This window comes from Moschus berezovskii, chromosome 20 (assembly GCF_049115385.1).
Source record: "Moschus berezovskii isolate FMDL1 chromosome 20, NW_MosBer_1.0, whole genome shotgun sequence".
NCBI lineage: Eukaryota > Metazoa > Chordata > Mammalia > Artiodactyla > Moschidae > Moschus > Moschus berezovskii.
Genome location: NC_142479.1, coordinates 22,042,163 through 22,054,399, shown reverse-complemented (window position 1 = coordinate 22,054,399; position 12,237 = coordinate 22,042,163). Strand labels below are relative to the sequence as shown.

The 12,237-nt window shown below is 39.6% G+C and overlaps 1 protein-coding gene across 1 annotated transcript in view; it reads right to left on the bottom strand.

Annotated features, from left to right (window-relative positions):
* Window positions 1–457: 457 nt before the first annotated feature.
* The window catches only part of PRR11 (proline rich 11), a 32,219-nt gene continuing 20,439 nt past the window's right edge, over window positions 458–12,237 (bottom strand). The window contains exons 5-10 of the mRNA XM_055395636.2: window positions 10,638–10,895; window positions 9,257–9,355; window positions 8,785–8,897; window positions 7,703–7,762; window positions 7,517–7,613; window positions 458–3,277 (exon numbers count right to left, since the gene is read on the bottom strand). Coding sequence (XP_055251611.1) covers window positions 3,209–3,277; window positions 7,517–7,613; window positions 7,703–7,762; window positions 8,785–8,897; window positions 9,257–9,355; window positions 10,638–10,895 — 696 coding nt within the window. The 3' untranslated portion in view covers window positions 458–3,208. The remainder of the gene's footprint in view (window positions 3,278–7,516; window positions 7,614–7,702; window positions 7,763–8,784; window positions 8,898–9,256; window positions 9,356–10,637; window positions 10,896–12,237) is intronic.

Genomic DNA, 12,237 nt, shown 5'->3' with positions numbered 1-12,237 from the left:
TGGCTTAAGTATTTGGGGTTATTGTTTGTTTTATTTAAAAAACATTTTTTGGCTGCACTAGGTCTTCACTGCTGTGCACAGGCTTCTCTTATTGTGGAGTACAGGCTCTAGAAGCATGGGCTTAAGTCGTTGCAGCGAATGGGTTGAATAGCTGTGGCATCCAGGCTAAGTTGCTCTGCAGCATGTGGGATCTTCCCAGACTAGGGATGGAACCTGTGTAGCCTGCATTGGCAAGAGGATTCTCATCCACTGTACCACCAGGGAAGTCGAGTAGTAACTTCTTGAGGAAAGGTATTAACATTAGGGATGGAAACAGGAGAAACTTCTAGACACTTAAAATGTCCCTTTCTTGGTAGTCACATGAGTGTTTGATATTGTGTCTATTTATGTTTTACGTACTTTCCTGTGTTATATGTCTAGTAAAAAATGTTAAAGAGAAAGACCAAAGTTTTGTATTGTTCTTTATTCAAAAACATAACTGGATGCACCATGATTGTTCTCTGGTTGACATTCAGTCTCAAAATAAACAGTGGAAACATATGATTAGCAACAATTAAATGAAGCCATAGCAGTTATTGGATTCTCAAATGGGTACAATATGAAACCTGTCATAAAAATTAGTAAAAGATACAAGATAGAGCACATTTTAATACTGATATGATAGTAATAGCAGATTTACAAATATTTAACCATAGGATTTCTATAGCTTTTTAAAAAAAAAATGAACCTTTATCTCACAAGAATGATAAAATCATTTAAATCGATACAGTATACATTGGTTTATTAATATTATAAACATTATTAGATGTCCCATAAAATATTGTTACAAATACTCACCTGCTTTCTTCTCAGTGATCATTCCCTTTATTTTACTTAATATAAATGTAGTAGCAGGTTTAAAAAGTTTTTATTAGAAACAGATATATTTCTTAACTTCAGTATCTGCTTAATTTTCATCCATAAATATAAATATAAATGTGGGTCTCATCAAAACAAAACACTGTTTCCATATCTGCTTTCCTGCCTGGTGACTTTTCACAATTCTCTATTTGGCATCGGGGAATATAAGCATTTTGGGGAAATTAATAAAATATCTTTTTAGCCTAATCAGGGAATATTTTAGGGACATCATCTATGTAACTGCTTCCTGCCGGGTTAGAAAGTTCAGTGTAAAACTGACACTCCTTGATTCCCCTCTGTAAGGAGCCACTATCTTTATTTTGGAATTGCAGTGGAAGTTATTAGCAACAGAGCTAACACTGTGCCTTCAGAGTCTCACTCACCCTAATGAAAGTTCCTCTTCTTTCGTGATATTTAGCACATTAGTGATAGGGATCCTGGCTGAAGCTACAGTAGTATCTACTGCTAAGCAGACATGTCTGACAAAGCCTGGGGCTCCCAGATATTGGCAAACTTGTAGGAGACTGATTGGTAGGGTTGCCAAATAAAACACAGGATGTTCAGCTAAATTTGAAATTCAGAAAAACAATGATGTATTTTTTAAAGTACAAATATATTTCCTAGGCAATATTTGGTGGTGGTGGTTTAGTCGCTAAGTCGTGTCTGACTCTTGCAACCCCATGGACTGTAGTCCGCCAGCCTCCTCTGTTGATGGGATTCTCCAGGCAAGAATACTGGAGTGGGTTGCCATTTTCTTCTCCAGAGGATCTTCCCAACCTAGGGATTGAACCTGGGTCTCCTGCATTACAGGCAGATTCTTTACCGACTGAGCTACAAGGGAAGCCCACGGCAATATTTAGGACATAGTTATACTTAAGAAATTACTCATTGTTTAATGGGCCCTATATATACTTAAGTTATTTGTTGTTTATCTGAAATTCAAATTTGATGGGGGTGTCATGTATTTATGGGCTTCCAAAGTGGCGCGAGTGGTAAAGAACTGCCTGCTAATGCAGAAGACAGGAGATGCAGGTTGGATCCCTGGGTTGGGATGATCCCCTGGAGGAGGGCATGGCAACTTACTCTAGTATTTTTGCCTAGAGCATCCCATGGAGAGAGGAGTCTGGCAGGCTATGTCCATTGGGTTGCAAAAAGTTGGACACTACTGAAGTGACTTAGCAGGCATGTATTTATATTTTCTAAGTCTGCTGCTGCTGCTGCTGCTAAGTCACTTCAGTTGTGTCCGACTCTGTGTGACCCCATAGATGGAAGCCCACCAGGCTCCCCTGTCCCTGGGATTCTCCAGGCAAGAACACTGGAGTGGGTTTCCATTTCCTTCTCCAATGTGTGAAAGTGAAGTTGCTCAGTCATGTCCGACCCTTAGCGACCCCACGGACTGCAGCCTACCAGGCTCCTCCAACCATGGGATTTTTCAGGCAAGAGTACTGGAGTGGCTTGCCATTGCCTTCTCCGTTGCTAAGTCTAGCAACCCTGAATTGGTAGGAAAAAGTAAAATCCCATGATTGTGCAGAATTACTGTTATTGAATCAACAGGTGGTTGAGGACAGAGAATCAGGTCTCACAGTGAATGTGCTATGGACCTCAGAGAATCCCTGGTGGGGCACTGTAGAAAACCCAAGGTTCATGTAGAGGTCTTCATGAAGTCTATATTTAGCTATAGGAATGTGGATAGCAGATATCAAAGTAAGGAATATCACAGACTTCAGTAAGCCTGATGTTGTTACCTACCTAAGATACTAGAAATGAAATTCTAATTTTTAAGATCACATTGGACCTTTCGCTTAACTAGGTTTGGTTGGGAGATGATCTTACTTAATTGCTTACAGGGAACAGAAATAAAATCTAGAGGGTCTTTCTGGGTTAAGTAGCACTTAATGAATGCATGAGCTTTACAGGATGAAATATTTTGCTTTTCAATTTCCTGAGAATACCCAAGATGAATGGGTACCAGGTTATTTTATAAATGTCATAACTGTACCTACAGAGCACAAATTAGAGTTATCTAGTTAAATTGGAGTAACTTTCCTAACTTAAATTGAGGAATTCCAGGATAAACATCACTTTGAGGATTGCATTTTCCCATCTGTCCTATGAGCAATCGTGTAAACTAGAAAGTATTCTAATACCCACTTTTCATTACAGTATGCATGGGCTCCATACATATTTTAATTCTTCAAATGAATTATATATTAATATAATTATTTATACATACTACACTTCAAAAGGATTGGGGTCATTTTATCTGTACATTTTATGGATCATTGCTGGGAGTCAGGGAGAGGTGGCATCAGTTTTGTTCATCAAAGCTGCTTGTAGAAACTGGCAGAGTTTGAGTTGGGCTTCTAGGGTGAGCCAGCTATGAAAAAAACAAGAAGTCCCAATTATAATATGAATTACATTCTTGTTGCCAGCAAAGCTCTCCTTCCTCGCTATCAGAACCCAGATTTTATGCAAGGCAGAAATGTGGCCAGATTCTAAAAATCACTTTTTCCAACTTCCCTGATATAATCAAAGTTCCTGGATATCACCTGTTTAAAGAGATGAAGGGCAGTTTAGCTAGGATACCCTTTTGATCTTTGCCCTTCTTATCTTGCTTACAATGTAGACAAGAGGCTTCAGAAAGTGTAGATGTTCTGTACTGTAGGGATAAAAGCCATGTATTAAGGTTGGAAGAGAGATGACGACATGGGGAAGCTGCTATACCCTGTATCCACTGCCTATTTCCCAAGGTAATATGCAGAAAAGAAAAACAAGCCTCCATTTGCTTAAGCCACTATAGTCAGATTTCTCTTACCCACAGTCAAATGCAAAACCTAACTAAGGAGTTTTAAGGAGTGGGGAAAGTTATTCCATGTCTAAAACAAGTTTTTACTAAATACCCTGTATCTTTGGCCACCTGATGCAAAGAGCTGACTCACTGGAAAAGACCCTGATGCTAGGAAAGACTGAAGGCAGGAGAAGGGGGCAGCAGAGGATGGCATCACTGACTCAATGGACCTGAGTTTGAGCAAACTCCAGGAGACAGTGAAGGGCAGAGAAGACTGGTGTGCTGCAGTTCAAGGGGTTGCAAAGAGTCGGAGACAGCTTAGCAACTGAACAACCACCACCATCCTCTACTAAGTGGATTTTGGAGAGCACAACACATGGCAAAGGTCTTGTCTGTGATATTTTTAAACTATTTATTTCTGGCTGAGCTGAGTCTCGGTGCTTTGCGCAGGTGCTCTTGAGGTGTGGCCAGCAGGGCCTACTCCTCATCGCGTGTGGGGGTTTCTCACTGCGGTGGCTTCTCTTGCTGTGGAGCGGTAGCTCTAGATCTCGGGCGCAGCGGTTGTGGTGCTCCCTTCAGTGATTCCTCGGCACGTGGGATCTTCCCGGACCAGGGGTTGAACCTGAGTTGTTTCCTGCTTTGGCAGGCGGATTCCTATCCACTGCATCACCAGGAAAGACCCTCCTGTGTGATTTCTGATGCTGTGTCTCAGTACATGGGTTTGTCGCTCATTACATTTTTACATGCTTCCACATTAACCGATCCATTGTAGTAGTTATAGGGTGGGACAGGGACAAAAAAGACCTAGAGCTGAACAAAGAAGGGAAGGGCAGAGTTCCTTGTGGTTAGGATTTGGGGCTTCCACTTCCATGGCCTGAGTTCAATCCCTGGTCCGGGAACTGTCCCACAAGCAGCACAGCCAAAATAAGAAAAGAAAAAAAAAAAGGAAAGGGCTTAGTTGTTAAATAAGGCCTCTGCCTTCTGCCTCTGCCCTTCACAATTTATGGGATCACCAAAAAATGTGATCTGGGAGTGGACTCCTATTGAAGGCTCCAAAGAAGGAAAGGGGCATCAGGCCACACCTGCAAAGAAGGCCACACAGTGCCCAGCAGGACAAGTTGATTGGCAAGAGGGAAAACAAGCTATCCTGCAAAAGGAACTGATTTCTTTTTTAAAAAACAATAACTGATTTACAATGTGTCTTAGTTTCAGGTATAAAACTTCAGATTCTTTCTATTAGAGGTTACTATAAAGTGAAGTCACTCAGTCATGTCAGACTCTTTGCAACCCCATGGACTGTAGCCTAGCAGGCTCCTTGGTCCATGGGATTTTCCAGGCAAGAATACTGGAGTGGGTTGCCATTTCCTTCTCCAGGGGATCTTTCCAACCCAGGGATTGAACCTGGGTCTCTCACATTGCAGGCAGACGCTTTACCATCTGAGCCACCAGGAAAGCCCAGAGGTTACTACCAGATACTGAATATCGTTCCCTGTGCTATACAGCAGGTCCTTGCTGGTTCTCTATTTTATATTATATAGTAGTGTATATCTGTTAATCCCAATCTCCTAATTTATCCCTCACCCCCCTACTTCTTTAGTAACCGTAAGTTTGTTTTCTATGTCTTAAGTCTGCTTCAGTTTTCTAAATAAGTTTATTTGTATTATTTTTTTAGATTCTATATATGTGATATATAATATTGATTTTTCTCTGCCTGCCTAACTTTACTCAGTATGATAATCTCTAGGTCCATTTATGTTGTTGGAAATGGCATTATTTTATTATTTCTTATGGCTAAATAACATTCCATTTCATATATTCATATGAATTCATATATGTATATACAGCATCTTTATCCATTCATCTGTTGATGGAAATTTAGGTCACTTCCATGTCTTGGCTATTGTAAATAGAATTGCTATGAACATTGGTGTATGAATCTTTTGGATATAGTTTTCATCCTTTCTGGATATGTGCTGGATCATATAGTAATTCTATTTTTAGCTTTTTGAGGAACCTTCATACTGTTTTCCATAGTGGCTATACCAGTTCATATTCCCACTAACAGTGGAGGAGGGCTTCCTTTTCCTTACACCCTCTCCAGCATTTCTTATTTGTAGATTTGTTGATGATGGCCATTCTGACCAGTGTGAGGTGATACTTTATTAGGGTTTTAATTTGCATTTCTCAATAGTTAGTGATGTGGAGTATCTATTTATGTGCCTGCAAGCCATCTGTATATCTTCTTTGGAGAAATGTCTGTTTAGGTCTTGTGACAAATTTTTTATTGAGTGTTTATTTGTTTGATATTGAGTTGTATGAACTACTGGTATATTTTGGATATTAAGTCCTTGTCAGTCACATTATTCACAAATATTCCCTCCCATTCAGTAGGTTGTTTTTGTTTTGTTCATGGCTTCCTTTGCTGTCTAAAAGCTTTTAAGTTTGATTAGGTCCCATTTGCTTATTTTTGCTTTTATTTCTTTCACAAAAGGCAAAAAATTCTCAACAAGGGAATGAACGAAGGGAGGAGCATGTTGGGGTGGGAAGAGTGTCTGCAGAGGAGTTTGTGGTGAGTCTCTTGGGCCAGAGGGAGATGGAAATACAAGCTTCACAGGCAAAAGGCCAGCAGCCCTGAGCCCCAGCACTCTAGCAGGAAGGGGCTGCTTCTTGGAGATCTGATGATAAAGGGGATCAGGGAGATGAGACAAATAGAGTTTGGAAGAAATCACACAAAGGCCAACTGATGCACTCGATTTTGGTGTGTGGGTCATATAGGCAGGTGACAAAGAAAGCTGCCAAGACCTATTCCTATCAGCTCTGCATTATCTGACTCCTGTCTCCATCTTCATCCCTGTCTCTCTGTTGCAGCCTCACTGGCCACTTTTTGATTCCTCAGATAGACCCTGATCCCTGCCACCATAAGATCTTTGGGCATCTTATTCTTTTCTCCTGGGATTCTCCTATTTGACATTCATGGTGGGCTCACAATACAGATACCCTCTCCAGTTAATGCCTATTCACCCTTCAAGTCACACCTCATCACTTCCTAAGGGAATCTTTCCTAGATCATCCAGGTTGGATCAACTTTCTCCAAGGGTTCTCACTGAATCTTGTTACTTTCCTTCACAGAATTTACTTCAGTGCAAAAGTACATAAATTGTGATTATTGATTACTGGCTACTTTCCCCATGAGACGGAAAGCTCCATGATAGTAGATTTGTGTCTGTTTTTGCTTACCACTATCTCCCTGGTATTCCAGCACAGTGTCTGGCATATAGGGACTGTTTAATAAATAGTTACGAATGAAATTAATAAAACCAGATATTCATTGCTAAAGTAGAGATGATAATCTTAGCTATTTCATAGCATTTCATGAACTGCAAACATGAAGTTCTTTATAAAGCATCAGTTCAGTTCAGTTCAGTCCCTCAGTCGTGTCTGACTCTTTGCGACCCCCTTGACTACAGCAACACCAGGCCTCCCTATCCATCACCAACTCCTGGAGTTTACTCAAACTCATGTCCATTGAGTCAGTGATGCCATCCAACCATCTCATCCTCTGTTGTCCCCTTCTCCCGCCTTCAATCTTTCCCAGTGTCAGGGTCTTTTCCAATGAGTCAGCTCTTTGCATTAGGTGGCCAAAGTATTGGAGTTTCAGCTTCAGCATCAGTCCTTCCAATGAATATTCAGCACTGATTTCCTTTAGGATGGACTGGTATAAGGAACTGTTTTAAAATTACTACTATTATTAAGAAAGATGCTTTAGATTATGATTTTAAATTAAAGAGTTTGAAGACAAGGAACCAAATGCTTTTCATAAAGGCTTACCTGAAATTTTCTCTTCAAGGCCCGGGTCATCACTGGGGTCAGCCCAGTCCCTGTTTCCATATTTTCTTTATTAGTAAGTGGGGTTCCACCTGGGCTCCTGCAAAGGTAATGAAAATATTGGGAGCTGTGTTTTATGCCAACTTCTCAAATGAATTTAGAGAGCATAAAGATAGGAGAATGGATTACCTCTCCACATCGACTTTTCTAAGTAGTTTCCGTAGATCTAACTGACTTTTACCAGGAGTACTGATAAAATAAAAATACAAAAGTTAGAGCTCACCAGATTGTATAATTTTTCTCAAAGTAAAGCAATCATTTAAAAATAGGCAACATCCTAGAAAGTAGTTTGTTACATTAAAAAGTAGCAGTAGATGTGACAGGAGCATAATGATTCTAATAATAATAAAAATCTAATACTTGAATAACTAATAGTTTCATTTTATTACTTTTTAAAAAATAAGTTACTTTTTTTGAAGTTGCAATTACACTTGTAAGAATCCATTCTAGGGCAAAACTCAGTTATGCACACAGATGATGGACAAGGATGATTATTGAAGAGTTACAGAAATAAAAAAATCACAAACAACCTAAATGTCTCAAAACAGGATTTTATCTATAAAGTTCACATATTAAAAAACTGCATCTATTGAAGAAGTCAACATAATTCTTTAAGCTAATTTTTAATGAGATAGGGGAAAGTTTATGACACAGTAATGGGAAAAGCTGTATTTGTATATATTGGGTTGGCCAAAAAGTTCATCCACATTTTTCTGTAACATTGCACAGAAAAACCAAACAAATTTTTTTGTCCAACTCAACATAATATAAATTACACATGGGTACAGACATATGTCTGTATGTATATACATATTTCATCCAATATGTATTTAATATACATATTTCATACACATATACCTGTAGTATGTATATTACATATACATATTTCATTGATTCCAAGACATTCTAGTTTTCATATTATTTCTGAAACTGCTGATTTGAAAATTCCTGATGATATTTTATATTTTGCAATAACCAGCACCATGAAAATAATAGTGTATATGCCTAGAAATAGACTAGAATGATAAACAACAGTATGTTAAGAGTGGCTGTCTCAAATGATATGATTCTTTGATGATTATTGTTTTCTTTAAACATCACCGTATATTTCAATTTTCCTATATGATCATATATAATTTTTAGAGTTAGAAATAAGCAAAATATTACTGTTTTAAAGTAGCAGTAGAGTGTAATTCTGTGAAGTTCCTTACATTAAGACATTTGTAACTCGAGTTGATAACACTTTGGACTTTGGTTTCAGGGTAACGTGCTGCAGGTCGGAGACAGTAACCAGTGGGTTCTGTGCCTTTGGTGATGGTACAAGCTTTAATCACAAAATGAGACATTATTAAAAACAGATTTAAAAGTATCATTCAAAATGTAAATATACCAAAACAACAAATATTTGAATGCTGAGTATGTGTAAAATATATCTATTCAACTTTTATTCCAAAGCTTCAAAGTATATTTTTACCTTTTCAAGCTAATGGTTGGTGGATAAACTGCTGAATTAAATAATTGGGGGATTTATATATTTTGTTGAGGAGATAAAAAATTACTCAAATAAAATATCAAATACTTTCCTCAGAACAGCTTTTACATCTAAGACTTATGCTTATTTTCCATGAAGAGACAACCAGGTTAAAAAACGAAAGACCACATGTATGGTCAATGATTTCTTACCTTCCTCCTTTCATCCAGACTCTGTGTCTTCTTTAATTTCACAGTCAGCAGATCTTTAACTGTTATCTGCATGGGTCCATTTTTTTTAAATGGTCCAGCCTTAAGATACAAGGAAAAATTAGAATTCAAACTGAAACCAGGACATCTAGTCAAATGCAAATCCAAATCTAGTTTTTAAAGCCTCAGAGTTAAAAATTTACTATTATTTCCCTGAGGAGCAAATCAAATTCTTTCCATGCAACAAAGAACTCATGCTGTTTTCAGTATCTATGGATGCTAAGGCTACTGAAAAATATTAATGAAAATGTAAGGCTTTGAAACTAAGTAAGAGCTGGGCTAGTTTTCTACAACTACGCATCTCCCTTAGGAATCATTGTAATAAGATAGAAGTAGAAAGAGCTCCTCTAACCAACGTGAAGTTTTGCCTAAACTACCTAAGAAAATGACACACTTGCCAGAAAGCAAGAACATATACTTGAAGAGGTATATTAGGGCAACTATAACAGCAGACTCTGCATTTAATTCAGTCATTTTAAACCAAATGTATCTGCAGTAAAAAGTAATCAGCTTTTTAGATAGGGCTGTGTTCGTGGGCAGGTAAGTAACTCTAATGGAGACTGGTTCTCCAGTCCAATGGCATTATACATTTAGGATCTACCAGTTCTTTTTCTTAATTTTTTTAAAATGTTTTTTTTTATTGTGATAAAAGTCACATACTAAGTAATATAAAACATACTATCTTAGCCATATTTAACTGTACAGTTCAGTGGCACTAAGTATATTCATATTGTGGAACACTATCATCTATCTCCCGAATTTTTCACCTTCCTAAACTGAAACTCTGTCTCCGTTAAGCACTAAATCCCCATTTCTCCCCCCAAAAAGAAAAAGGTAAGTCCCCATTCCCCCTTCCCACCTCACCCTTCATGCTTTCTGACCCTATGAATTTGATTCTTCTAGGTACCACCTACAAGTGGAATCAAACAGTACTTTTCTGCGCCTGCTGTGGTTCTGACCTCACTCACTAAAGAGTCTTTGTTTTTAATTTGGTTTCCCAGAGAGATTTTCCTCTTGGTAAAAAGGTATACCAAGAAGCCAATAGGAATCTCCCACCCTGATGGGTTTCATTCATTTATCCACCAAAGGAAAAAGAAAAAAGCACTTTCATTTCTAATTCCAACTTCTATGATCTCCCAGGGGACCATGTCTTTAAAAACAATAATTGCCACAAGTAGGAGATGGAATTAGAACAAAAGGTAGTCCTTCCTGTCTGAGCCCTTTGCCGAGGCTTCAAAAAGACACCTGGCTTGATTTCTTCGTCACCCACTGACCAAAACACACCTTTACTATAGACTGTTTTTTTTTTTTTTTTTTTTTTTACCTGAAGTGCTTTCGTGAGAGCAGATTTTCTGAGCAGCAGTGGCGCTGTCGGTGGTGGCGGCGGAGGCAGAGGAGGAGGAGGAGGAGGAGGAGGGGGAGGAAGGGGAGGAGGACGACTGGCGGGCTGCGCTGGGGAGGGAGGACGGAGAGCTGCGGAGTCCGCAGGGCTGGTTGGATCACAGGCGGGCACGTCTGGACGCTCACCACCCGTGTGACACGCTTGACCACAGCTGGGACAGAAGGAATTTTCTGAGATGGCCTGGAAGAAAAAAAATTGCATTTGGCAACTGAAGAACAGATTTATTTGGTTCTTCTTTATTTGAGCAGTCATCAGAATCATAGCTGCCAAGTGTTGAATGTCTTCTCTGTACACCACGTGCGCTACAATATTTACTCATTTGTAACAAGCTCATTCACTCGTTCATCTATTTGTACTGTGTGAGCTATGTATGCCAGGCACTGTGGCTACAACGTGAGTCCTGTCTGCCTCCCCATCCAGCTGACAGTCCGCGGAGGAAGACAGACCTTGAACATACACAAAACACACGCGAAACAAGCCAAGTAATACTTTAACAAGAGCCAAGGCTTCCCTGGTGGCTCAATGGTAAAGAATCTGCTTGCCAATGCAGGAGACACAGGTTTGATCCCTGATCCGGGAAGATCCCACATACCCCGGAGCAATTAAGCTTCTGCACCACAACTATTGAGCCCATGCTCTAGAGTCTGGGAGAGGCAACTACTGAGCCTGTGAACCCTAGAGCTTGTGCTTGCAAGGAGAGAATCTATCGCAATGAGAGCCGTATGCACCACACAGAGAGAGTAGTCCCTGCTCACTGCAACTAGAGAAAAAGTCCTCGCAGCAATGAAGATCCAGTACAGTCATAAATAAATAAACAATTATTTGAAAAGAGAAAAATAATGACCATGAAGTGTGCTGTGAGCGTGAATAGCTAGAAGTCTAGAGAGTAATATTTAGCCCTGATCACTTTCACTTATTGGAGAAGGAAATGGCAACCCACTCCAGTGTTCTTGCCTGGAGAATCCCAGGGACGGGGGAGCCTGGTGGGCTTCCGTCTATGGGGTCACACAGAGTCGGACACGACTGAAGTGACTTTGCAGCAGCAGCAGCAAGGATGAATTTAGGCTTCTCAGGTGAAGAAAGGATATAAAGATTGAGGAAAGAGATTCCTGGCAGAAGGAAAAATACTTAATGCAGCCAAGAATATAGTCTATTCAAGGAACTGATAAAAAAAAAAGTCAAAGGTTGCAACATGACTCTTATGGGCTGCATTGTCTTCCCCCAACCACAAGTCATATATTGACGCCTGACCCTTAGTATCTCAGCATATGACTGTATTTGAAGACAGGGTCTTCAAAGAAGTGATTAAATTAAAAGGAGCCTTTAGGGGGACTTCCCTGATAGACCAGTGGGTAAGGCTCCACACTCCCAATGCAGGGGGCCCAGGTTCAATCCCTGGTCAGGGAACTAGATCCCATATGTCGCAACTAAGACCTAGCACAGCTAAATAAATAAATATTTAAAAAAATAAATAAGGGGGCCATTAGGGTGGAATCTAATCCAGTGTGACTTGTGTCCTTAT